Here is a 27,783-nt window from a genome sequence, read left to right on the forward strand (position 1 = left end):
TTCCTCTGTAGGTCCTGGTTTAGTTCTGGTGTTCCTCTGTAGGTCCTGGATTAGTTCTGGTGTGCACATTTTTTGGATCAGGTTTAGTTCTGGTGTTCCTCTGTAGGTCCTGGTTTAGTTCTGGTGTTCCTCTGTAGGTCCTGGTTTAGTTCTGGTGTTCCTCTGTAGGTCCTGGTTTAGTTCTGGTGTTCCTCTGTAGGTCCTGGTTTAGTTCTGGTGTTCCTCTGTAGGTACTGGATTAGTTCTGGTGTTCCTCTGTACGTCCTGGTTTAGTTCTGGTGTTCCTCTGTAGGTCCTGGTTTAGTTCTGGTGTTCCTCTGTAGGTCCTGGTTTAGTTCTGGTGTTCCTCTGTAGGTCCTGGTTTAGTTCTGGTGTGCACATTTTTTGGATCAGGTTTAGTTCTGGTGTTCCTCTGTAGGTCCTGGTTTAGTTCTGGTGTTCCTCTGTAGGTCCTGGTTTAGTTCTGGTGTTCCTCTGTAGGTCCTGGTTTAGTTCTGGTGTTCCTCTGTAGGTCCTGGTTTAGTTCTGGTGTTCCTCTGTAGGTCCTGGTTTAGTTCTGGTGTTCCTCTGTAGGTCATGGTTTAGTTCTGGTGTTCCTCTGTAGGTCCTGGTTTAGTTCTGGTGTTCCTCTGTAGGTCCTGGTTTAGTTCTGGTGTTCCTCTGTAGGTCCTGGTTTAGTTCTGGTGTTCCTCTGTAGGTCCTGGATTAGTTCTGGTGTGCACATTTTTTGGATCAGGTTTAGTTCTGGTGTTCCTCTGTAGGTCCTGGTTTAGTTCTGGTGTTCCTCTGTAGGTCCTGGTTTAGTTCTGGTGTTCCTCTGTAGGTCCTGGTTTAGTTCTGGTGTTCCTCTGTAGGTCCTGGTTTAGTTCTGGTGTTCCTCTGTAGGTCCTGGTTTAGTTCTGGTGTTCCTCTGTAGGTCCTGGTTTAGTTCTGGTGTTCCTCTGTAGGTCCTGGTTTAGTTCTGGTGTTCCTCTGTAGGTCCTGGATTAGTTCTGGTGTGCACATTTTTTGGATCAGGTTTAGTTCTGGTGTTCCTCTGTAGGTCCTGGTTTAGTTCTGGTGTGCACATTTTTTGGATCAGGTTTAGTTCTGGTGTTCCTCTGTAGGTCCTGGTTTAGTTCTGGTGTTCCTCTGTAGGTCCTGGTTTAGTTCTGGTGTTCCTCTGTAGGTCCTGGTTTAGTTCTGGTGTTCCTCTGTAGGTCCTGGTTTAGTTCTGGTGTTCCTCTGTAGGTCCTGGTTTAGTTCTGGTGTTCCTCTGTAGGTCCTGGTTTAGTTCTGGTGTTCCTCTGTAGATCCTGGTTTAGTTCTGGTGTTCCTCTGTAGGTACTGGATTAGTTCTGGTGTTCCTCTGTAGGTCCTGGTTTAGTTCTGGTGTTCCTCTGTAGGTCCTGGTTTAGTTCTGGTGTTCCTCTGTAGGTCCTGGTTTAGTTCTGGTGTTCCTCTGTAGGTCCTGGATTAGTTCTGGTGTTCCTCTGTAGGTCCTGGTTTAGTTCTGGTGTTCCTCTGTAGGTCCTGGTTTAGTTCTGGTGTTCCTCTGTAGGTCCTGGTTTAGTTCTGGTGTTCCTCTGTAGGTCCTGGTTTAGTTCTGGTGTGCACATTTTTTGGATCAGGTTTAGTTCTGGTGTTCCTCTGTAGGTCCTGGTTTAGTTCTGGTGTTCCTCTGTAGGTCCTGGTTTAGTTCTGGTGTTCCTCTGTAGGTCCTGGTTTAGGTCTGGTGTTCCTCTGTAGGTCCTGGTTTAGTTCTGGTGTTGGTTTAGTTCTGGTGTTCCTCTGTAGGTCCTGGTTTAGTTCTGGTGTTCCTCTGTAGGTTCCTCTGTAGGTCCTGGTTTAGTTCTGGTGTTCCTCTGTAGGTCCTGGTTTAGTTCTGGTGTTCCTCTGTAGGTCCTGGTTTAGTTCTGGTGTTCCTCTGTAGGTCCTGGTTTAGTTCTGGTGTTCATCTGTAGGTCCTGGTTTAGTTCTGGTGTGCACATTTTTTGGATCAGGTTTAGTTCTGGTGTTCCTCTGTAGGTCCTGGTTTAGTTCTGGTGTTCCTCTGTAGGTCCTGGTTTAGTTCTGGTGTTCCTCTGTAGGTCCTGGTTTAGTTCTGGTGTTCCTCTGTAGGTCCTGGTTTAGTTCTGGTGTTCCTCTGTAGGTCCTGGTTTAGTTCTGGTGTTCCTCTGTAGGTCCTGGTTTAGTTCTGGTGTTCCTCTGTAGGTCCTGGTTTAGTTCTGGTGTTCCTCTGTAGGTCCTGGTTTAGTTCTGGTGTTCCTCTGTAGGTCCTGGATTAGTTCTGGTGTGCACATTTTTTGGATCAGGTTTAGTTCTGGTGTTCCTCTGTAGGTCCTGGTTTAGTTCTGGTGTTCCTCTGTAGGTCCTGGTTTAGTTCTGGTGTTCCTCTGTAGGTCCTGGTTTAGTTCTGGTGTTCCTCTGTAGGTCCTGGATTAGTTCTGGTGTGCACATTTTTTGGATCAGGTTTAGTTCTGGTGTTCCTCTGTAGGTCCTGGTTTAGTTCTGGTGTTCCTCTGTAGGTCCTGGTTTAGTTCTGGTGTTCCTCTGTAGGTCCTGGTTTAGTTCTGGTGTTCCTCTGTAGGTCCTGGTTTAGTTCTGGTGTTCCTCTGTAGGTCCTGGTTTAGTTCTGGTGTTCCTCTGTAGGTCCTGGTTTAGTTCTGGTGTTCCTCTGTAGGTCCTGGTTTAGTTCTGGTGTTCCTCTGTAGGTACTGGATTAGTTCTGGTGTTCCTCTGTAGGTCCTGGTTTAGTTCTGGTGTTCCTCTGTAGGTCCTGGTTTAGTTCTGGTGTTCCTCTGTAGGTCCTGGTTTAGTTCTGGTGTTCCTCTGTAGGTCCTGGTTTAGTTCTGGTGTTCCTCTGTAGGTCCTGGATTAGTTCTGGTGTTCCTCTGTAGGTCCTGGTTTAGTTCTGGTGTTCCTCTGTAGGTCCTGGTTTAGTTCTGGTGTTCCTCTGTAGGTCCTGGTTTAGTTCTGGTGTTCCTCTGTAGGTCCTGGTTTAGTTCTGGTGTTCCTCTGTAGGTCCTGGTTTAGTTCTGGTGTTCCTCTGTAGGTCCTGGTTTAGTTCTGGTGTTCCTCTGTAGGTCCTGGTTTAGTTCTGGTGTTCCTCTGTAGGTCCTGGTTTAGTTCTGGTGTTCCTCTGTAGGTACTGGATTAGTTCTGGTGTTCCTCTGTAGGTCCTGGTTTAGTTCTGGGGTTCCTCTGTAGGTCCTGGTTTAGTTCTGGTGTTCCTCTGTAGGTCCTGGTTTAGTTCTGGTGTTCCTCTGTAGGTCCTGGTTTAGTTCTGGTGTGCACATTTTTTGGATCAGGTTTAGTTCTGGTGTTCCTCTGTAGGTCCTGGTTTAGTTCTGGTGTTCCTCTGTAGGTCCTGGTTTAGTTCTGGTGTTCCTCTGTAGGTCCTGGTTTAGTTCTGGTGTTCCTCTGTAGGTCCTGGTTTAGTTCTGGTGTTGGTTTAGTTCTGGTGTTCCTCTGTAGGTCCTGGTTTAGTTCTGGTGTTCCTCTGTAGGTTCCTCTGTAGGTCCTGGTTTAGTTCTGGTGTTCCTCTGTAGGTCCTGGTTTAGTTCTGGTGTTCCTCTGTAGGTCCTGGTTTAGTTCTGGTGTTCCTCTGTAGGTCCTGGTTTAGTCCTGTTCTTCTCTGGACAGTCCTAGTTTAGTTTTGGCTTGGTCCTGTTTTACACCTGGACTGGATCTGGTTTAGTCCTGATTTTTCTTGGTAAGTTCAGCACAAAAGTCAGCGAGCTTGTCCATCAGGCCAAATGCAGTGATGCTGCGCTGGGGGTTGACGTCTCACCTGGTAGTGGTCGTGCCGTACGGTCCATGGAGTGGTCGTGCCGTACGGTCCATGGAGTGGTCGTGCCGTACGGTCCATGGAGTGGTCGTGCCGTACGGTCCTTGGAGTGGTCGTGCCGTACGGTCCTTGGAGTGGTCGTGCCGTACGGTCCATGGAGTGGTCGTGCCGTACGGTCCATGGAGTGGTCGTGCCGTACGGTCCATGGAGTGGTCGTGCCGTAGGGTCCTTGGAGTGGTCGTGCCGTACGGTCCTTGGAGTGGTCGTGCCGTACGGTCCTTGGAGTGGTCGTGCCGTACGGTCCTTGGAGTGGTCGTGCCGTACGGTCCATGGAGTGGTCGTGCCGTACGGTCCATGGAGTGGTCGTGCCGTAGGGTCCTTGGAGTGGTTGTGCCGTACGGTCCTTGGAGTGGTCGTGCCGTACGGTCCTTGGAGTGGTCGTGCCGTACGGTCCTTGGAGTGGTCGTGCCATACGGTCCTTGGAGTGGTCGTGCCGTACGGTCCTTGGACTGGTAGTGCCGTACGGTCCTTGGAGTGGTCGTGCCGTACGGTCTTTGGAGTGGTAGTGCCGTACGGTCCATGGAGTGGTCGTGCCGTAGGGTCCTTGGAGTGGTCGTGCCGTACGGTCCTTGGAGTGGTCGTGCCGTACGGTCCTTGGAGTGGTCGTGCCGTACGGTCCTTGGAGTGGTCGTGCCGTACGGTCCATGGAGTGGTCGTGCCGTACGGTCCATGGAGTGGTCGTGCCGTAGGGTCCTTGGAGTGGTTGTGCCGTACGGTCCTTGGAGTGGTCGTGCCGTACGGTCCTTGGAGTGGTCGTGCCGTACGGTCCTTGGAGTGGTCGTGCCGTACGGTCCTTGGAGTGGTCGTGCCGTACGGTCCTTGGACTGGTAGTGCCGTACGGTCCTTGGAGTGGTCGTGCCGTACGGTCCTTGGAGTGGTAGTGCCGTACGGTCCATGGAGTGGTCGTGCCGTAGGGTCCTTGGAGTGGTCGTGCCGTACGGTCCTTGGAGTGGTCGTGCCGTACGGTCCTTGGAGTGGTCGTGCCGTACGGTCCTTGGAGTGGTCGTGCCGTACGGTCCTTGGAGTGGTCGTGCCGTACAGTCCCCATCCATCCATCTTCTTCCGCTTATCCGGGACCGGGTCGCGGGGGCAGCAGTCTAAGCAGGGACTCCCAGACTTCCTTCTCCCCAGACACTTCTTCCAACTCCTCCGGGAAGATCCCGAGGCGTTCCCAGGCCAGCCGAGGGACATAGTCAGCTGTGAGTGTGAGTCAGTGAGCTTCTCCCCACCTGTTCTCATCTCTTATGTTTGCTAGTCTCGACATGGGCCTGTATGTCGTGTTTTCTTACGTGAGAAACAGAAAACTCACACTTCAACGCAGCACATTCATTACCTGCTTGTTTGTTAATCATGTTGAAGAAGAACACCTGATAACCAAGTTATCACTTAACTTTTTGTTTGCAAACATCTATGTCAATGCCATGGGCCAATCAGAATCTAGTTACAAACATGTGGAGGACAGTTGAGATGTGTTATTGGTTCATAGTGCAAGGGCTAATATGTCATCTGTTGTGATTGACACACGGGACAGAGCCTGTGCTAAACTGTGACAAATCACTGGTTTGGGAGATATGCACCGGAACACGGGACGTAACTCGCAAAATTGGGACCGTCCCAGGTAAATCAGGATGTCTGGTCACCGTACCACAAGCATAAATGACCAATAGAGGGCAGTGCTCTGGACACTAGTAATGTAAGGGATGTGTTTTCCCCCGCAAGGTGAGGGTTGGGCCGGGACAAGAAATACTCATTTCATTGCAAGACAGGTTGGGATGGGTTATAAAATGCTGATCGTAATAAAACACAAAGCATTTTGTAGCTTAACATACAGAGAACATGTCTCCTCTCCACTGTCTCTGTGTGTGAGCTGGTTTATCTGCTTCCTGCACATCTGACCAATTAGAAAAAGTGGGTTGGCAGAAAAAAGTTTGAACAACACTGGGCTAAATGTTATCAACTGAGCTGTCTGTGATAATAATCTCCATAGCAACAGTATGGAAACAGTTGTTGGGGATCTAGGGGAGTTTCGGCCGCGGTGCTTTTGTTGAAGTATGAATGCGAGGGCCGAAATTCACTTTGTTCTTGTTCTGGTTTTGTTTGTTCTATTTTTGGCCTGGTTTATTCTGTTCATTACAATCACCACGCCAAACACCACTATTTTGGCTGCACTTTTAAAGGCAAACATTTGCATAGACAATTATTGTGTTTTCTATCATTTAAAACAATAGGAAAACATGGCCCTTAGCTTCATTTCAAGTGTCAAATCATCTACTCAAACTGAAGTGCTCTAGCCTAAATGTCCACCATTACTGCATCTGCCCACTGGAAACATGCTCCAGGCCTTTTAAAACATTTGCTAGAAAGCTATCATTTCGGATGGAAGCTTATTCAACTCAGCATTTTTAAATTATGACAACTTAACCTTCACCTCGACTTGTGTAAGAATTGTGGGCCCAACTCACAGGTGAGAATCTACTTCCACATTCACTCACTACTACTTCATTTCAGTTCGGCTTTTCTACTACTTTCATACTTGCTCCACATGTCTTAACCCACTACTAGTGCACGTACATATAACCACTACTACAGAACGCTAATTAACCTGTTTAGGCATTTGAGGTTTGTTCCCATCCATCTGATAGAAACATGCTTTATTGTTGGAAAGAGAAACCAGACCGACATTTACATGTGAAGAAGCTTATCAGGCGCCCAGTCTCCACCCAGGAAACCCTTTGTTTATTTGTATCTGTTAATCTGCACGTGACTGTGAACAAAAGCCACTCTGCTTTGATCTGTGTCAAGCTTTGTACTTCAGGTATTAACCTTATTCCGGAAGGTGGGCGCCACAATATGCTACGTAATCCTTCCTATCAGTTAACATGGGGCTGCCGACCTCGAGAGAGAATAAGTTCTACACAAACTAAAACGCCATATTCGGGCCGCCCCGGGAATCAGCGCATTGTTGACTTGTTGGTCACGTGAAATGAATATATTTGTTTGTTATCTTGAGTTCGGGAGCAGGACCACGCCCCTTTCACGCCCCTTCCTACGGCGACACTACTAAAGCATCCAAATCACATACACACCGGTGTTCATGGTTTTCGTGCCCCTCCCTCCCACCCTATTTTAATCTTTGTAATCATTCTAATTTATCTCCGAGATGGGGGTATGGAGGCCCAAAACTGTATACATTTCTGTACATTTGTGTCGTTCGTGTTTCTTTTACGCCAATAAACACTTTGCATCATTGTGGTCCTTGGATATTTTGGCGTAGAGACTTTTCCCTCGTTGCCCATTTACACCAACGAAGTTCCCGCTGGACCAGAAGATTACAACTAAAGTGCAGATCATGTGGGAAAAGAAGGCAAAAATATTTACAATAAAAAATCCTAAAATGTAAATGCTAATTAAAAAGATAATTTTGAAAAAAATCTCTGTGTTGTCTACTTTTCCTCATACATTATGAGCTTGCATTGTGAATAGGGCCAAGCAGATAACTATCTCATTAGCTTCAGCACTTTTTGGCACTGTTTTTCTACTGAATAACATCCAAACTGTTGGTTTAACATCAAAAAGCACAAGAATCCAATATACAGCGTCACAAGCACTATAAGTGTCACAAAGATGTGTCACACTCCCAGGTAAAGCCTACAGGAGGCACAGGGGAAGCAAAATGGGTTAGCTAATTCATATTTTTATTTGCGCATAGAAGAAAGATGGAGGAATAAGTTGGTTACGTTAAATTCAGATGACTACAACTGAATCTTTTTCTACAATGGACGAATGAGGCATTGCACCAATTTATAAAGTTCTAATGTGTTTGTCTCCTTTACTAACGTTATCCCTTCCCTTGTAGAATTGAGCTCTTAGACAATAAAATAAAGAACAGAAAAGTTTGATGTATCATTATGTGAGAAAATCAAAATGCAAGCAGCAAAATGGCCTTGGTAAATTCTTAGTAGGGCTGTAAAAAGCTGCAAGTCATCTTATTATTACATCAACTCAAACTACATGCACTTCCTTTTTCCGCCCTCTAAATATGATGGAAGACGGAACATAAACAAACAATATTACCCTATAAATCTTTGCTAGCTGTCGGTGACTTGGGCTAAGGCTTTAATCTAAATGTATGGGGAGAATGCTAGGCTAGATTTGAAGCTAGATCAATGCACTTGACGCTAATGGAGATGCTATTGAGCGGAGCTAGCCAACAGTGCTGACAAGGACGTTAGCGAGTGCCTGGATTAGCTCACATCAGTTCATGTTTATGATAATTGTTTTTAGTGGACTCGTCATGGATAAGGATGAAGAGAGGAGAGAGCCAGTAGCTTGACCTATGTGTTGTAGCGGCTCAGTGGCGCCTGGTCCATTAAGGGCGATGGGGCGACGCCCCTCCTGTCAATCAGCCAATTATGTAAAATGTGTTCAGCCATTTTTTTTGTCTAAAAACAATATAATTTGTCCAGAATTATGTTACATCATTATTATATTATCATTATGTTTCTTTGTAAAAGTATATATATATATATATATATATATATATATATGCAGCCTCTTTTCCATGTACGGCGCGGGGCTGTTTGAAAATCGCCCATGAGCCTGGTAGAAAAGCAAAGAGAATCTTTAGCGCATCAAATCCAAAGAAGAATGATTACGTCACTATGAGAAATGCCATTGCGAAACTTTCTCAATTGGGCGATTTGCTTCATCGCCCATTTAAGCGTAGTGTTTTCGCCTCGGAGCTACGCTGGTTACCCTGGAGACACAGCTTAGCAGGCGGGTCCAAAACTGTTCAGAATGAGCTCCTTGACTGTTTGCTGGCTGTGAATAAAAACTTTGATTTCTTAACAGTCCAAGCCGATCGTACATCTGACGTGTCAAACCAGTGCAGCACTTGTGCTCTGTTAACTTGACAACAAACACACCAAATAGGAGCCTGTTTTTTAGTTTATTATGCTGGATAATGCCACGCTTCTATTCAAAAATATATATTTTGGTTATTAGAAAACCCTTTAAGAACAACATCTTACATTGACTGTAAAATACATATTTTAAATACACATTTACAACTGAATTAATTAAGTAAACACACTTTATTTCCACTTCTGGTAATGAGAATACTATGACTTAGAGGCAGATACCAATTGTGAGAAAATATTCTTGATATAAAAGGACATTTTACACTTTGTAATATATCAGCTTGTAAAGAGTAATACAAAAATCTCAGTGATACTGTAATTTATAGGGCAGAGTAGAAATTATTACATTAAGAGAAAATAAAAAAACATGGCCTGACGATGAGTGATTTCAAAGAGGAACATTTTAAGCCTGGTCTTAAATGAAGAGACTGTGTCGGCCTCTTTAACATGGACAGGAGCTGATTCCATTACACAGGAGCTTGGGAGCGAAACGCTCTACCTCCTACTGTGCTTTTAGAGACTCTTGGAACCACCAGAAGGCTCTACCTCCTACTGTGCTTTTAGAGACTCTTGGAACCACCAGAAGGCCAGCATTTTGAGAGCGAAGAGCTCTGTTTGGATGATATGGTTCTATAGCATCTTTGAGGTAGGATGGATCCATGTCATTTATGGCTTTGTAGGTCAGGAGTTGGATTTTAGATTTGATTCTAAACTCGACAGGGAGCCAGTGAAGAGACTCGAGCACCGGCGTAATATGTTCTCTTCTTTTACTTCGTGTTAGTAACTTTGCTGCTGCATTTTGAACCAGTGGAAAGCTTTTGTGGAGCTACAGCAGTCAAATCTAGATGAAGTTTATAAAGTTCTAATGTGTTTGTCTCCTTTACTAACGTTATCCCTTCCCTTGTAGAATGGAGCTCTTAGACAAAAAATAAAGAACAGAAAAGTTTAATGTATCATTATGTGAGAAAATAAAAATGCAAGCAGCAAAATGGCCTTGGTAAATTCTTAGTAGGGCTGTAAAAAGCTGCAAGTCATCTTATTATTATATCTGCTATTATAACTGAAATAACTACTTTAATGTGATGCAGACCTAACATTAATGTTCCAAGCCTTTTTGAATAGTGAATTTAAACATTTTAAATTATTCATTTCATTGTCACATTGTCTGTGGCCCTCCGCTGCGTATATATTTCAAAATACGGCCCTCGGCAAAAAAAAGTGTGGACACCCCTGTAATAGACTGTGTTGAGCTGAACCAGACCATATTGTACCACATTGAATTGCAAATGTTTTTCTTAGCCCAGACTTTTCCAGTCCAGTTATCGAGCCCTACACAGACTCCATCATTTTAACAACAAGAGAAAGGATTAGCGCGTCCCGACGTAGCAGCAGCGGCACAGTTAGCATTTGGTTGTGCTAATGAAGTGAACCAGGACCTCTCCAGAGCCTCCGAAATGCCATGGGCCTAAGCTTTGATCAGTGAAGTCTGAGGAGAGGAAGATGGAGAGAGCGAGGGGGCAGGGGCAGAATAAGAATATGCAGAGACAACTACGGAATAATAGACGGGACAAAATGATGCTAGAGAGGATTTAACACTGGAACACTGAATGGGAAGCAAAATTGAGCCACAAGAATGCTAAGGTGTATACTTTAAATGTGCATTTCCTGCTTTGCTTATTCCTTTGCTTGGACAGTTCTATCCTATTGTATTTAATAACACATCTCCTAGACAACCAGTGCAATATTATACATTTTTTGATAAATCTCCCACCTTCACTGTCACTTCTCTGTGCCATAATTCACTCTCACTCCGACCGACCGTACATCGTCATATTAGGTTCTTGATGCAGTCGGTGTTGTTTTGATGTAGCGTCTCGTCTCGTCTGCTACACTAAATGTTTAAATAATGCATTGTTTTGGTGCTGACACATTCTTTGTTCCTCGTTCCCATCTACGCACCGGGCCGTGGGTTGTCTTTCAATTCCAACTACAAAGCAGGAGCCGAGGATGAGGACGGCGTTCGGAGAAAATTATCTGAGTGGAGCAAAATGTAGGACGTGATGAGAGATTTTACTGCCTCAAATGGTGTTGTTTGCACCGAAATAACGTTTTTGGCTGGTAAATATTGCAAGTTTGTAATTAAATAGTTTCTTTCTTGTGAAATGTATGGATATTAGTTCTGGTTCTATGTTTATACCTTTTTTTTTTCTTTTCTTTTTAAAGTAGTGCCAAAAAAACTAGGTTTATGGTCAATTATTTGGCAATGTACAGTAACTTTTCTGATGGAGGTTCACCAACTACTTGTCCAGAAGTATTAGCTTTGCTTCGAATGTTGTTGATCCCTTAAACCGCAAATATGATACGCTATGAAAAATGCCCTTTGGTTTTCTGCTCCACCTTACAGCGACCTGGACTGCCATGATGGCTTAGGCGCAGAGGACACGGGAAAACAAATAAGATAAGATTCTATCATAACAGCAATCCGCTAATCTGAAACTTTCTATTAATATTAAACAGACTTGCAGAAAGAATATAAGCAAGGTGTTTTCAAGGTCACTTTGAGTAGAAAGAAAGAAAAGGACTATAGTCATGGCTTAAGTCAGGTTTATGCTTGAGGTCCACGAGGGGCAACGCAGCCAAATGTTGTAATTTTTGCCAACGTGAACCCCTCGGATTTTTGGCGTCGGTGTCGGAATATTTTTTAACTATAACATGAAACCTGCACATCTTCTCCACTCACATCTCATTTCTGCGCGGAATTTGCATGCGGAAAGTACAATCCAAGCATTAGTTTTCACATCCTGACATAACACATGGATGGACCATGACTTTAAGATTGTTTTTAAAAGGAAGGAAAAAGTGACACAAATGTCAAGCTGTGAACAATGAATTTATTATTATTATTTTTTTACATGGACGTGGAATAAGTTGTTCAAAACAACATGAATAAAACATGGAGCAAGCTAGTTCAACTCTGATAAAAAAAAAAACATTCCACTTTTATAGAGATAGATATATTGAAATGGTGATGATTCGGCTCCAACTAACAATTATTTTTTCAATAAGTCAAACTATTATCTATTGTACTATGAGATTGTCTGCATATGTTCTTAATCAAATAAAGATCCAAATATGAATATATCAGAATGTTCTTCAGTTTATCATCTCCATTTCACATTGTTTCATCCAGCCCACGGCCCATAGTAGAGATGCACCAGTCCAAGCATTTGTTAGTTCCAATACTGATCATTATACTTAATTATACTTTGAGTGATGGAGCTCATGAAAGACTGCCGCCCTTGGATCCGGAAGTAATTGTTCCATAATGTTTTCTCATATTGAGATTCAGAAAAAGCACAAAGCACTCGAGCTATAATTGTATTTCAAATCTTTGTTTGTGATATTATCAAAACATTTTCCGGAATTTTGGAGCTTTTTGGACTGAAACCAACCGTGTTCTGGACGTCAGTGACCACAGAGCCGTTCAGCCCCCATCACGCCCTTTAACTCTTCATCCAAATCCCTGGAGCAAAAATGTACAAGAAATGTAGGTCCAGAACCACAACTGCTGCAACCGATATCGACATCCTTAAAGACGGCTCAACATTTTGCTCCTAAAATGCTACTAGTTATTCAGGCTAATGATAATATGCAGCGTTGACATTGGTTGAACTACTATCTCCCGTTCTGTTCCTGTCGGACTTGTGAGTAACGTGCTTTTCTCTCCAGATTGATTTCTGGCCTCCTCATAACGACTTCCTCTCATGAAGAATAAGACGGCAGCTCGGTTTGGACAGCCCGATGTTCCAGGATTAGTTTACAACAAAGCAACGAGGAAGGCAACGGATTTTAATTAGAATGATGAATGAGACTCAATCTGTATCGTGATCGTGTGGTTCGGATGTTCGGGAGTGGAAGGTAAAGCACGGCGCTGCTATTACCTGAACGTGGTTTTGAAATGCATTTAAAAAAGTACAGATTGATTGAAAATTTGGCCTATTGTAAACTCTTTTTTAAACTGTAATCCCAAAGTTGCTATTTAGCCTTTTGCTTCTACTTCTTCTACTACTACTATTAGACACAAGGTAAATATGCTAACGGGTTTAGGCTAGAGCTAGAGGATTATAACTCTGATTTCTGAGTAGTGCTCCTCGTAAGTGATTATTTGTGGTGGCTCTCGTCGTGTCCGTGGGGTCAGTGTGATTCTGTTGCCCCCAATTTGTCAGATCTCGGCTCAAAAAACCTCAAATCATAAGGTTCCAACCAGAGATGTCGCTTTATCAAGTTTTAATGTGATTTGATTTTCTTTCATTCCTGTGGTCTAAGATAAGAAAAGATAAGATAAGATATTCCTTTATTGTCCACACATGGGGAAATTTCATTGTTGCAACGCAGTAGATACAGAGGAAAAGGACAGATAACTTATAGGAAGTTTAAAACACACTCTTAATAGAAGACTCTTATAAACAAAACTCTTATAGACAAAACCTCACAAAAAAAGGAATGGAGGGGAAAAATAAAGATTAAATAAAATAAAAACAGCTAGCGTAAGACAGTCTAACATGTTACAGTTCTTTTGTGAGCAGCTTCACAAAACTGAACTGAACTGTCACATTATCATTTTAGGATTTTTCTAATTATATTCTGACTTGAATTATCCCAATTACTGATTAACCTAATAATATTGACCTCCCACGTTTCAACATGTTGGAATCTTTGCGATGAACTTGACTTACACCCAATCAGAGCAGCGAGACTCCACTGCTCTGATTGGCTCCAGTGCCTATAGCGACCGCTCTCCAATAAATAGCGTGGATGACACCAACACAGTGTTTGTGTAAAGTTTGTCATTTCACCAGCACCACGAGTCGAACAGGCGCCTTCGCTCCAGCTCACACTGCAGAGTGAACACGTCGCTCCTGTGGCTTCATAAAACAAATGTAATTTTTATGTTTCGCTCTAAATAAAAGCGCAAAGAAGAAGATTGTGTATTTGTTTACATTCTGACCCTCGTTCAGTCACGTGACACTTTTGTGTGAGTTCAAACCCTGTGGTGCGGTTGTGTTCTTGGGCAAAACACTTCACACATGACGATGTATGAATGTGCCGTGTGAATCGTCTGGTCAGTCCACGCCAAAGCTGTGCCACTCCAATCTACACTCCAAAAAGTAAACCTGACTGTAAAGTACTTTTCATCTGTGTTTATGTTACATTTACTTTATCATTCACAAAGTTTGATTTAATAACTAGAGGAATGTTGTACTTTTGTTTGGTCATGGTGCTGAAGTGTGAAATCGTGACGTTTCTTTTCACAATAATCATCGATCAATTCTCCTGTTTTATCCAGGGCTGGGTCACAGGGACATCAGCCTGAGACACACCTCCTCCAGAGTTATTTTCATTATTATTATGATATAATTTCTCCCCCATGGTAGTGTTTCAAAGTCTCAGTACAGCCATCAGCCCAACAGCTTTCTTGCACAGCCCTTTTGTTACAGCTTTCACATTATTGATCTCCTTCAGTGCTGACCAGGCCCTCTTCTTCAGCTCGTCTGCTCTGGCCTGCTCCATATTCATAAATGCTAATCCAACTTGCCGTTTGGGTCCAGTAGAGATTCACTGTGTCTAAGACTATAGCACGGCCCCTCATCTGTCTGTCTCACACTGTCGAGTCTTGTGGCACTGAAAAGCAATTTGAAGAATATTGGATTTTTTCCCACAATAAGCGTTTGGGAATTGCAATTTGATTTAAATGGAATGTAAATGATAATTTCTACATTGCTGCTGTCTTTTGGGAATGAGGAAGAGTTGGACATTTTGTAAAGAAATGTCACTGCGCGCTTTTCCATCGAAATATTTATGATTGTGGGGAAAATCAAATCATGGCTCAAAATGATGGGCTGTAGGTCTCACCATGTGCATCATGTGTAACATGGCAACGATTAAACTTAGAATCATCGTATGAACAAACACAAGCTACAATTATTGTCATATCGGTTTGATATTTTCAAATCTTAATCGCTAATTCAACTCAATCCAATTGAATTATTATATTAAAAATATTTTTAAACGCCCAAAATCACAACAGCAGTTGCCTCGAGGGGCGACAATAAAAAAAAGATTAAACAATGTAAGATAAGATAGGAAAAGCCTTTATTTGTCCCACAATGGGGAAATTCCAGGGTTGCAAAACAGAGTTGGTACAGAAGTGAATAATAAAAAACAGATAACTTTATAAATAATAAAGTAAAAATAAAAAATAAAATCAACTTATATCTTAATAAAACTGATAATAGTAACCCTATTATTTACAGCTGTTATATGGACAGAGAATATTGCACCAGGAGGATTAACATTATGTCACAGTATTGCACATGGGTTTGACAGCATTGCACATGATTATGACAGTATTGCACATGATTATGAAGATGATGACACATGTTCAGGGCTAACAGTGTTTGTGGTAAAGTCCGACAGCAGCAGAATGTTCATAGGAACCCTCTAGACTGTGGAGCCGGAGCCACTCAGGAGGAGAACCAGTTCTTCGAGGCAGAAGAAGTAGAGCCTGTTCCTCCAGACAGTTGAGGAGCATCTGGATCCACCGGCCATCGATGTGCCTGTTCCACTCGCCTCAGGGAAGTGGGAGAAGAAGAAGTAAAAGATGTGAACAGCAATGAACAGATTACAAGTGAAATTAAACATTAAATATTGTTGATAGTAAAAGTAGCCAGAAGCAGAGGATGGTGCTCAAGCTGCCATACTTCCCCCAACATAGATGCTCAGGTTGCTAGGGCAGCGTAGCTGGGAAACTGTTGGTTTTTATTTCTGTTCCTAACTGGCCATAAGCCAATTTCAAAGAGGGACATTTTAAGCCTGGACTTAAATAAAGAGACTGTGTCGGCCTCTTTAACAAGGACAGGAGCTGATTCCATAACACTCTACCTCCTACTGTGCTTTTAGAGACTCTTAGAACAACCAGAAGGCCAGCATTTTGAGAGCGAAGAGCTCTGTTTGGATGATATGGTACTGTAGCATAATTTATGGCTTTGTAAGTCAGGAGGAGGATTTTAAATTTGATTCTAAACTCGACAGGAGCCAGTGAAAAGACTCGAGCACCTGCGTGGAAGTTAATGCCATGCTTTCTGATAATGTCACCTAACGGCAGCATATAAAGAGAACAGCAGTGGACCGAGTACTGACCCCTGAGGCACACCGTAAGTTACTTTAGAGTGAGGAGCTCTGGTTTACATTAACAAACTGGTAACGATCCTATAAATAGGATTTAAACCCTCTGAGGGCGGGGCCTCTGAGGGCGGGGCCTCCGACACCTACATCTCATTCTAACCTCTGCAGTAGAATGTTGATGGTGTCAAACGCTGAGGTCCAACAGGACCAGGATTGAGACTAGTTCATCAGCAGCAGCTAATAACTTTTACTCGTGCAGTTTAAGTGCTGTGGTCTTGCACTTTTTCAGTGCCAATAGTGGAGGTGATTTAATCTAGTTGATTTAATCTAGTTTGGCTCTGATTGTTTTTATTTTATGATTAAAAAACAGAAGAAAATCATCAGAGCTGAGAGTAGCTGCGATTGAGGGCTCTCTGACAGTTTGTTACCATGGCTACGGCTACAGTGCTGACAATAAATCTAGCATTATTTTTGTTAACCTCTATCAAATTAGAATAGTGTCTGGTTGGGCCCTTTCGCAGAGCAGGACAGTAAGCAGATTGTCTGTGCTTTTAGGGATTCTTCCGTGTGGGAGCGACTTTCTAAACACTCTTCAGTTTTCTTCAGTTGTACCATGGGGTGGCACTGGCCTAATGACCTTCTGCTTTATCAGAGCTGCAGCATGAAGAGCAGACTTCAGCGATGTCATGGTCGATCACCCACACTGGGACTAATGTCACTGAATATTGGCTCCGTTATTTATTTCAACTTTGAGATCGACAATTGTCCTTTTCATTATAACTTTATTCTGTGGGGCTGGATAATCTTTAAGAATAAACTGAAAGGTGATGAGGAAATTGAGCCCTCATGTCCTTGTCTCTACGATCAGTCACAGTGCCTCAGGAGATCTGCTGTCAATGGGACTTTTACTCATCATTTCTCTTTCATTTAGTCATTTTTTCTAACGCAAAAACACAACTACCATGTAGCTGTATTTCAGCTTTTATAAAAGATCACTGTGCTGAGTCGAGCTGGCCCCTGTCCAGGGTGTAACCCGCCTAAGGCCCGAAGTCACTGGGATAGGCTCCAGTCACCCGCGACCCCGAAAGGCACAAGTGGTAGAAAATGGATGAAAAGATCACTGCAGTGACTTTCTCACTCTCGAGTCAAGAGCTTGATATTCGCTCAGACAAACTTTGTTCAAACCATGAATGATCATGTGAACCATCGCAGTGGGACTTGTCTTACCACTTCAATTCCCCTCGTCTTGTAGAGAGACATCCATATATCTTATAAGACAGACTTACATTTCATTGTGAATGTGCATTTGAGACAAGCTGTGATTTTTGAACTTCTTTTAAGCACTGGAGCCTCAGTTGCAGGGCCAAACAGGATTATTCTGACCTGACTCTCAATAAAACATTGAGTAAACTGGTAATTAGGAACCGCAGTTATAACAAAGTTAAAACTCATTCAAGTTGATTTAGAATAATAATGTTTTGAAGACTTTTTGAGGGTTAAGAATCTGGAAACTATTGTGGTGGATCCAGAAACGATCTGAGAAAACTCACCAAAAGTATTCCTGTTACAACTGATTCACAAACCAAGCCATGGTTAAAAGGTACAGTACAATACCAAAAAGGGACGAGTTGACTGAAAACTGGTACTGAAATGATTGAAAGGTACTCAGCCCTTCCAGGACAAGTCAGGGTTCAACCAAATCTAATCCAGGTCTAAACTAATGCTATGCTATAAGCTTTTCAGTGCATTTCCACCAGGCGTTTGACGTGGAGGTGAGGCTGAGGAGGCTGATAGATCTGCTGCTGCAGTGGAGACGGGCAGTTTTAAATGACAGGGTGAAGGACATTGGGGAGAGAAAGTATATTTATTGGAGAAACTTGAGTAAAAGTCATAGACGTTTAGTGAAAACGGACAGAACGAGGAGGAAATGCCGTGTTCCTTGTTGAATCGCACTCTTCTTGAACATCACTGCTTGCATTAATCTTCTGGTATTCTCTTGTTGCAGGTATCTCCGTGAGCATCTCCACCTTCAGCCTGGTCGCCATAGCAATCGAGCGCTACAGTGCAATCTGCAACCCGCTGAAATCGCGCTTGTGGCAGACTCGGTCGCACGCCTACAAGGTCATCACTCTGACCTGGGCCCTGTCCCTGCTGCTCATGGTGCCCTACCCGGTCTTCAGCATCATCAAGTCCTTCAAGAAACCCGGAGGAGCCGAGGGCCACATGTGCAGGCTGAGCTGGCCCAGCAGTCAGGCCGAGCAGGCGTGGTGAGACATTCTGATTAAGCCATTCTGTCTCGGAGCCAATACATGTAAATACATCTCATTAACAACGTTTCCTGACAAAAAGAAACAGATACATATATATTTCTTTATTTCTTTATTTCTTTATTAATATTTATATTAATGGCGGCCTGTGTTTCCATGCTCAGGGCCTGGCTCTGCATCATGGGGCCCGTCCGCTACGTGAACAGCTGATGTCAGAATAAAATCTTCTTAATGAATAAAATGTAAATAATTCTTCATTGGTTCCTGTTCTGCAGTGGCAAGTATCTTTAGTTCTGATTTTATTCTGAATTTGTTTATTGATTTAGTCTTGATCCGACCATGATCTAATATTGATTTAGTCTTGATCCGACCATGATCTAATATTGATTTAGTCTTGATCCGACCATGATCTAATATTGATTTAGTCTTGATCCGACCATGATCTAATATTGATTTAGTCTTGATCTGACCATGATCTAATATTGATTTAGTGCAGCTCTTGTGGTTATTCCCAGTTTGCCGTGGTCAGTTTGTAAAAATGTGCTTTAGACCTGGTTGAGCCCTGGTCAAGTCGTAGTTTAGTCCCGGAGTGGGGTTTACTTCTGGTTTACTTTAACTTCTCTGGGATGTTTTGAGTTATAAAAATGTTTCTTTAGACCTGATTTAATCCTGATTTAGTTCTGAAGAAATGACAAAAAAGTGGAATTCACACATTCCCTGGTCTGGTCCTGGTTTAGTGCAGCTCGTGTAAGATATGAACTGTTTGCAGTGCTCAGTATTTCAAATATCTGCTTTAGACCTGAATAAAATAACGTCAATTATTTTTTGATATGCACTAAAGACTTAGTTTAGTTTATTATAGGAATATAGCTTATTCTTAGGTTAGTCTTTTAGATCTTGCTTAGTCCTAGTTTAGTTCATTCCAGTTCAGGTATAATTGTAGTTTTTTTTCCTGATTAGGTACATGTTTTAGACTGGATTTAGCTTAGATAGATGTTAAATTCTACGTTAGCCCTGGTTTGGTCTTGAATTCTTGCTGGTTTAGATCTATAGAGCTCCTTGTGTGTTTAAAGTAACATTTACCTCTGAGTGTGACCTTATGTTGTTGACATATTGACAGGTTAAACAGTGAGTTCATATAGAAACCTGCACTGAGGATCCAAACACGTGAGAATGACTCCGTTTTGAACTATAAGACGACTAAACTACACCCGTCTGGACTCCAAGTGGGTTCGTGGGTTTAGGGATTTGACCCATACATTTTCCATATTGTACTTTATATTGCAGCTTTAATATTAAACCTGGTTTAGTCCTTAGTTCTGGGTAATGTGTTTTTGAAAGAAATAACCAATCAAAAAAACAGAAATGAACATACTTTTTAGGGATTTGGTTTCACTTGAATAAAAAGTCTTGGTTTCGTCCCGGTTTTGGACCTATAGTCCTGGTTTAGAGCAGTCTGTGCTAAATAAAGCATAGACTGAAAACCAGCTGTTGATTGATAGTATAATGACCCCTGTGATCTCCACCTGCTCTAAAATGTGTTTGATGCATTTAAAAAGCTCTGAATCAAACACTATAGAACAGCTTTTTAATGAGGAAAACAGAATATAAAGCTTAGGAAACATGAATAGGAGTGAATGACTCAATGAGCAATAGTAATATATGCAAGTCTGCGTTCAAACTGGGTTTAGCCACAGTTTAGCCCCTGTTTAGGCCTCGGTTAGTCCTGTTAGTCCTGGTTTAGTCTTGGTTCAGTCTTGGTTCAGTTCTGGATTTCAAATCAAATCAAATCAATTTATTTTTGTAAGGCCCAAAATCACAACAACAGTTGCCTCTGAGGGCCACAGGGAGAAATGAATCAACAATGTCTGTGGTGGCGATGAAGTCAGACAATGTCTGTGGTGGCGATGAAGTCAGACAATGTCTGTGGTGGCGAGGGACGATGTCCCAGGGTCCTCTGTCCTTAGACTCTCCTTCTCGGCCAGGAAAAACTACAAAAAAACCTCTTTGGGAAAAAAGCGTAGAAACCTGGAGGAGTTCCAGTGAAGGAGAGATCCGACTCTCACAGACGGACAGACGGACACAAGGAGACTGGAGCTGGACCCACTCTTCAGGCAGAAGAGGGACCGACTGAGGCGAACTGGACCCACTCTTCAGGCAGAAGAGGGACCGTCTGAGTCGAGCTGGACCCACTCTTCAGGCAGATGAGGGACCGTCTGAGTCGAGCTGGACCCACTCTTCAGGCAGATGAGGGACCGTCTGAGTCGAGCTGGACCCACTCTTCAGGCAGATGAGGGACCGTCTGAGTCGAGCTGGACCCACTCTTCAGGCAGAAGAGGGACCGTCTGAGTCGAGCTGGGCCCACTCTTCAGGCAGATGAGGGACCGTCTGAGTCGAGCTGGACCCACTCTTCAGGCAGATGAGGGACCGTCTGAGTCGAGCTGGACCCACTCTTCAGGCAGAAGAGGGACCGTCTGAGTCGAGCTGGACCCACTCTTCAGGCAGATGAGGGACCGTCTGAGTCGAGCTGGACCCACTCTTCAGGCAGAAGAGGGACCGTCTGAGTCGAGCTGGACCCACTCTTCAGGCAGAAGAGGGACCGTCTGAGTCGAGCTGGACCCACTCTTCAGGCAGATGAGGGACCGTCTGAGTCGAGCTGGACCCACTCTTCAGGCAGATGAGGGACCGTCTGAGTCGAGCTGGACCCACTCTTCAGGCAGAAGAGGGACCGTCTGAGTCGAGCTGGACCCACTCTTCAGGCAGAAGAGGGACCGTCTGAGTCGAGCTGGACCCACTCTTCAGGCAGAAGAGGGACCGTCTGAGTCGAGCTGGACCCACTCTTCAGGCAGAAGAGGGACCGTCTGAGTCGAGCTGGACCCACTCTTCAGGCAGATGAGGGACCGTCTGAGTCGAGCTGGACCCACTCTTCAGGCAGATGAGGGACCGTCCACACAGGGCAGGGACCACTTTCGTCTTAGTTTAGTCAAAATCGTGTCTTGTTCACCAGTAATAGAATCGAATGCAAGATAGATAAGTTTAAAGAAGCTATAAGCAAGTAGAAAACACCTTTAATTTAGGCTAAATGGACGGCCAGGGCAAACCAGTCAAATCACAAGCTTTGATGCCAGGTTTTTGAATAATTAAATACATGCAAAATGTCAAAGCAAACCATCTGGACGTCACCCAAATCTCCCTCTTTTATTTTCTGAATTTTCTCAGTTGATGGACAATGCCATATGGACTATTTTGGCAGTAATATGGATTAAATCTGCCGTCCTGCCATTCACTTTTGTAGGAGAAATAATGCAAATTATTTATTGTATTTTCAAATCTGGAGTTATACTTCCCCAAAGGCTTTTGAAAAGTACTTTGAAACTAATATAATTTGTTGGCTGAATTGAGCAAGAGAAATCTGAGTATTTGTCATAATAGACATATGGAAAAACATTGTATTCACACAAAAGTATTCATTTTGTAATTACCTCAAATATGCAAGATATTTTGTGACAAGCTTTTCGCTTCCCGGGCCAGAGCGGCTTTGCCTTGGGTGCTGCACAAAGCCAAATGGGCTGATGGGTGACGGGCTCTGGGAGTGCTCAGGCTGCTGTCTGAAGCCGCTGACAGAACAATGTGCTGCTCTGGCAACATGGAGCAGCCTCCAGCTAGTTCAGTGCAAGCGGAGAATGAACCATCAAACCTCCGCGCTCCGAAGCCACTCAGCCGCCGAGTAGAAGCCGCTCCGAGCACTCTTTAGTCCCACTGAGTCAGAGGTGGTGTTCTTTAAGTACAAAACATTATCATTTGACAGCATCGTTAACCTATCTCAACTGAAATCTCACATGGAATGCATTTTTAACTCATTAGACAAAATTCGTCCACATAAAGAACGACTTTCATACATGCTCTGAACACTTAATAATGAACATTTGTTTTTTATAACTACCCATAATGCCGTTCTCTCTCCGGTTTGAATATCAAGCGCAGAGGTTTAGGTTCAACAGGTGCCAATTTGTGGAGTTGTCAAAGAAAGTCCGGCCCTGCGCTCTCAGGTGTAGATCACAGATAATGAAGGGTACGAGCACCGGCTTCAAACTCATTACAGACAAAACAACTTGCCTGGAATTTGGAAGTAGAAAATATAGTTTGAGAAAAGTGCAAAAGAAAGATAACAGGGCTTAATCTTATATTAAACTTAGATTGTGTATAAGTTGTAGTTTATTTAGTCCTAGTTAGGTTCTAGTCCAAATAAAGAGCATTAGACCAGATCATTCTAGTATATGGTAATCCTGGTATGCACTTATACTTCAGTCTTGGTTTAGTACATCATTTAAACTGTTTTAAGATCTTGCTTAGTCCAACTTTAATTGTAGTTTTGTCTTGATTTAGTGCAGGTTTTAGCCCGGATTTAGCTTACTTAGTTGTTAAATTCTACGTTAGCCCTGACATTTTTGCTGGTTTAGATCTATAGAGCTCCTTGTGTGTTTAAAGCAACATTTACCTCTGAGTGTGACCTTATGTTGTTAACATATTGACAGTTTAAACAGAGTGAGTTCATATAGAAACCTGCACTGAGGATCCAAACACGTGAGAATGACTCCGTTTTGAACTATAAGACGACTAAACTGCACCCGTCTGGACGCAGAACAGGCTGTAAACTGCTCATCTTGACGTTGCTGCCTGTGTCTGACTAAAGGAAGTGTGTCTGCCTTTCTATTCCTTTAACCTTTTTGAAATAGACATTGGTGGATGCATTTTCACCAGAAGCACGTCACAAATCTGAATTTCAATTGCTGCAGTTCAGATGCAAGTTTCACACATAAACGATCATCAAAAAGAAAGAGCCAAAAGTTTTACACACTCAACAGTGACTTTTAACAAGGCTTTGAGCTCACCTAAATGTACTCGATGGGTTGGTACCAGCGTAAAATACTCTAGATTACCGGTATTCATAGCTTTTGTGGGCTAATGCTAATAGCTATAGGGAAAAATACTTTGTGATCGCTAGCATGAGCATCGAGCACCCGTCTACTAAAAGTCTATGCGCCAATATCAAAGTGGGTGCACTACGCGCCCCTAAAGTCTGTGGGACGGGTGTTGCGTCCATATCCTGCTCAGACAGTTTTGACCTCGTTATACTTATTGAATTCCTTTTTGGTCAGCTGCAGTTGTAGTGAGAGGACTAGACTACGACGATTACAAATATTTTTTACAGTTTTAATATTTTGCTTTTTAGTACTTGGACTCCATTACCCATGCTCCTTTATGTTGCAGGTACATGATCCTACTCTTCCTGCTCTTCTTCATCCCTGGTGTGGTGATGATGGTCGCCTATGGACTCATTTCTAAAGAACTCTATAAAGGGATGCAGTTTGAACTGACCCAGAGCCAGGAGGCAGGTCAGTACTAAAGCTGCTGCTACAACTTCAACTACTTATGGAATTTGTTTTTATTTTGCCAATTGAAATAAATTAGAAATCCACAGTAGAGATCCAAAGCGAATTTATGTACTTTTTATTAGCCTTAAATCTTCATCATATGTAGTGCCATAATGTGCAGTGCGTAGGGCAGGGGTCTCCTATCTATAGCTACATTTTGACTTTTCATGACAAGTGTACGTGTCTGATCTGTGGATCCAGCTGGCTGATACAATAAAGTGGTGTAGTCTATGATTTCTGTATTAATCACTGACGGAAATGCCAGACATTAGGCTCTTGGCTGCTAGATGGCTCACTGTTTCCTGCAGGACATTCGGGGGTTTTATGTTGTCTCTGCCACAAGTAGGGATTGTGCTTTTAAAGTTGGAATACACTTTTCTGTCATTTGGAAACTGGATTAAAATGAACTCTCAGGAGCCATTTTCTCACCCAAGACAAAAGCTAAAACTCCGCCAAAAACAACGCTGTTTTATTAAACACTCGTCTGATTGCAGACTTTGTCCACAAGATGAATTTACTGTGCATAATGTTAATGTTCAATTCAATGTATTTTTGTAACGCCCAAAATCACAACAGCAGTTGCCTCGAGGGGCAACAGTGAAAAACAGATTAAACAATGTTCATAGGGACTTGGCAATGTCCCAGCATCCCAGCATGTCCTTAGACCCTCCTTCTCGGCCAGGAAAAACGACCAAATCTACCAAAATACCAAAGTAGAAACCTGGAGGAGTTCCACAGTGAAGGAGAGATCCGACTCCCTCAGACAGAGAGATAGAGAGTGGAACTGGACCCACTCAGGAGGAGAACCAGTTCTTCGAGGCAGATGAAGAACTGTTCATTTAGAGTAGAGACCGTTTCTCCAGGCAGTTGAGGATCATCTGGATCCACAGGTCATCGATGTGCCTGTTCCACTCGCCTCAGGGAAGTGGGAAAAGAAGAAGGAAAGGCAATGAACAGATTGCAAGTGAAATTAAATATTGTTCATAGTAAAGTAGTCAGAAGCAGAGGATGGTGCTCAAGCTGCCATACTTCCCCCAGAATAGTTGCTCCTGGGGCAGCGTAGCTGAAACTGTAGGTTTATATTTCTGTCTGGCCTGACCTTGAGCACTATCCTCTGCTTCTGACTACTTTACTGTGAACAAAGAAGAGAAAGAAGAAACAACAGCTCGAACACAGACTTTCTCTGTTGTCATTGTTGTACTGAAGGAACTCACTAAACACACACCTGCATATCAACCACGCATGCGCAGCCAGGGAAACGTGCTGCTCTCCTGAGAACAAGCCAGAACCAGGCTGCAGGTGTGCAGTAGCACGCATGTGGACTTCCATCTCTGCAGGACCTGTACGTCTCCAGGACTCCAGGACAGGTCGGATCACAGCCGACCCTTCTCACCCTGGACATGGACTATTTGAGCCGCTCCCCTCAGGCAGGAGGCCACTCCCCTCAGGCAGGAGGCCACTCCCCTCAGTCAGGAGGCCGCTCCCCTCAGGCAGGAGGCCACTCCCCTCTGGCAGGAGGCCACTCCCCTCAGGCAGGAGGCCGCTCCCCTCAGGCAGGAGGCCACTCCCCTCAGTCAGGAGGCCGCTCCCCTCAGGCAGGAGGCCACTCCCCTCAGGCAGGAGGCCACTCCCCTCAGGCAGGAGGCCACTCCCCTCAGTCAGGAGGCCACTCCCCTCAGACAGGAGGATTTCTGATACTAATTCTGAAGTTGTTCTGTGAGTTTGGTTAATGTTTATTGAAAACAAAGCCAACATTTTTCCTTCTCAATGTTTCTCACTGCCTGACTTTTCTCTAAGCGTTTCTAATCTAATCAGTCGCTTTGATTTATTTAAGCTTGTTTTATTGCTCCACGTTAAAAGCTTTATTCAAGCCTCAGTTGTGATCAATTACCATCTCAACAATTCTAACGAATTTGAGGATTCACAATTAAAAACAAAATAGTTTAATTCCAAATCATTCATGTTTAGGCAATTTGTGGAACTTCCCATTTATCCACGTCCTAGGACCCTTTAGCTAATGACTGCAGGACATAAATTGCTAAACTTTCTACCTTAGTCCTAATCAAGCTAATTTCAAATGTTTTAATGAAGCAACAGACCATTGTCTCCATACAACGATGGAAGACATAGTGCCCTTTAATCTTAGGCGAGGTGACGTCCTTGACCATGTTTTAGAGTTTGATTTAGTTGAAAAACACACACAACTTTTTGGACAAAATCCAAAAAAAAAAAACAGATCACAAAATAACAAGTTTAGCCATTAGGGCGGTAAGAGAAAGTCAACAAGACCAAAACCTATCACAGCTGTTTGGACAAATGGCATTTGTAATAAACTTACAACTATAACAATCAAATAGGCGACTTCAGGAGATGGAAGATGCTTTGATTTACGCAGAGAAACAAAACAATGATCTTGTTTCATATGTGGCATCTCTCAAAGAAGATCATAACATTCTTTCAGACGACCTGAAGCTCACGAAATGAAAACATGAAGAGTTCAAACGAGCACTGAATTTGACATATTCAGATCCGACTAAGCATAAATAATCTCCAAACAGCAACAGGATTTAGCCACAACACGAGCTGAGCTAAACAGGACAGCTCGAAAGGTAAAAGGGTGTGATTACAAGTGTGACATTGGATGGGACGCCCTCTCACACAAGACACAAGACATTGACTTTTACCTGGACAGATTCCCACATATCACAGTATGAGGCAAAATTGCTTTGATCAAATTAACATTTAGCCGAAACGTTCGTGCCTTCCCACTTCACAGTCATTCCCCAAACTCCCACAGAAGAGTTTTCAGAGTGGAAAAACACCGGCCCTTTTGCAGCTTTGGCGTAAAAGCAGACTTGACAGGAGTCTCCACAGGCTTACTATTGCACACTGTGTTATTTTGGTTCTGAAAATGAGTTTGCGATGGAGGAAGATTTGGACTTCAAATCGCTCTTCACTGAAAATCTTCATCCTACCACACACATTATCATCTGGGTGTTGCTGCACGTCCTCGTACACAAACATGTCGCCAGCTAAATGAATTAGCTAACAGTGCTTCTATTAAACGCAAGCAATCGCTGACAAACCGCAGAGAGCAGACTGAGGACTCTAATCTCCAGTCAAACAGCCCAAAACAGGTCAAGACTCCAGGCTGTAAAATACGCTCAACAAATAAGCACAGAAATGAACTAAAACAAGTTCCTAGTCAACAAGAGAACAGAAAATAACGTGAGTAAAGACAAACTTGAGACACATCAATGGGCGTGAAGACCCTAATTATGCAAAGAGAAGCAAAACTGAACATCATTCCCAACACTTTACTAATCATGATGAGAACAATAAATCAAAATATGACAAAAACCATCTCACCAGAAGAACAAAAGCATCAAAGCGGTGATTCTGAAAGTGAAAACACCGACTTGTCTAACAGTTATGGTGAAACTGAGCTCTTCCCGACACGCCGTAAAAGCAACAGTTTAAACCGACGCAGACAGACACGGGGCACAGTTGAGAGCAGACGATTTCTACATCCCACAAGGAGCAAAAATGGTCTTTGGATGATGAAAATTGGACTCATGTTCAATTAGAAAACATGAAAAAGCACGAGTGAAAACAAGATGAGTAATGCTTCGGGCCGGCGCTCCGAACTGCCGAACCATCGCAAAGCCAAAGTGCTTGAACTTCTAAATTGTGTTTTCATAAATTCAGAGGAACGCGTCAATAGTTTGCAGCAGGAGCAGGAGACAGACAGAGACAACTGTGGTTGATGCTGGAGCAGGGGGGCGGGACTGTGGGGGCCCCTCAAATAAACTGAGTCATGATTTGCTTATAATATAACATCTAAAATTGTGTTTCTTAAGTACTTCAGGCCTAGCAGTAGTTACCTTTAAACCCCCCTTACACTTTCAAAAGGGGTTTGTGGCCTGGGGGCCCCACTGAGCATTTCTGCTTTGGACAATGACTAGCTGCGGCCCTGAGCATAGGGCGGAGTGTTGTATCGGATGGTGTAGAATCGAAGAAGACACTGCACAAAACATGACTACACAGCTCTCTTATGGCTTCAGAGTGAACATTTGTTGCATTTTCATATCTTTTGGGGCTGTTGATCATGATAAACCTGCTCTACATATCAGCCCAAAATATCAGCA

The 27,783-nt window shown here is 43.3% G+C and overlaps 1 protein-coding gene across 1 annotated transcript in view; it reads left to right on the forward strand.

The window, feature by feature from the left end:
- Positions 1-27,783, forward strand: part of LOC140359691 (cholecystokinin receptor-like) — a 74,298-nt gene that overhangs the window by 37,634 nt on the left and 8,881 nt on the right. The window contains exons 3-4 of the mRNA XM_072444823.1: positions 17,939-18,200; positions 23,472-23,596. Of these exons, the coding sequence (XP_072300924.1) occupies positions 17,939-18,200; positions 23,472-23,596 (387 nt within the window). The remainder of the gene's footprint in view (positions 1-17,938; positions 18,201-23,471; positions 23,597-27,783) is intronic.

This window comes from Eucyclogobius newberryi, unplaced genomic scaffold, assembly GCF_026437365.1.
Source record: "Eucyclogobius newberryi isolate DKJ021-1_F unplaced genomic scaffold, fEucNew1.0.hap1 SCAF_1, whole genome shotgun sequence".
NCBI classification, from domain to species: domain Eukaryota; kingdom Metazoa; phylum Chordata; class Actinopteri; order Gobiiformes; family Gobiidae; genus Eucyclogobius; species Eucyclogobius newberryi.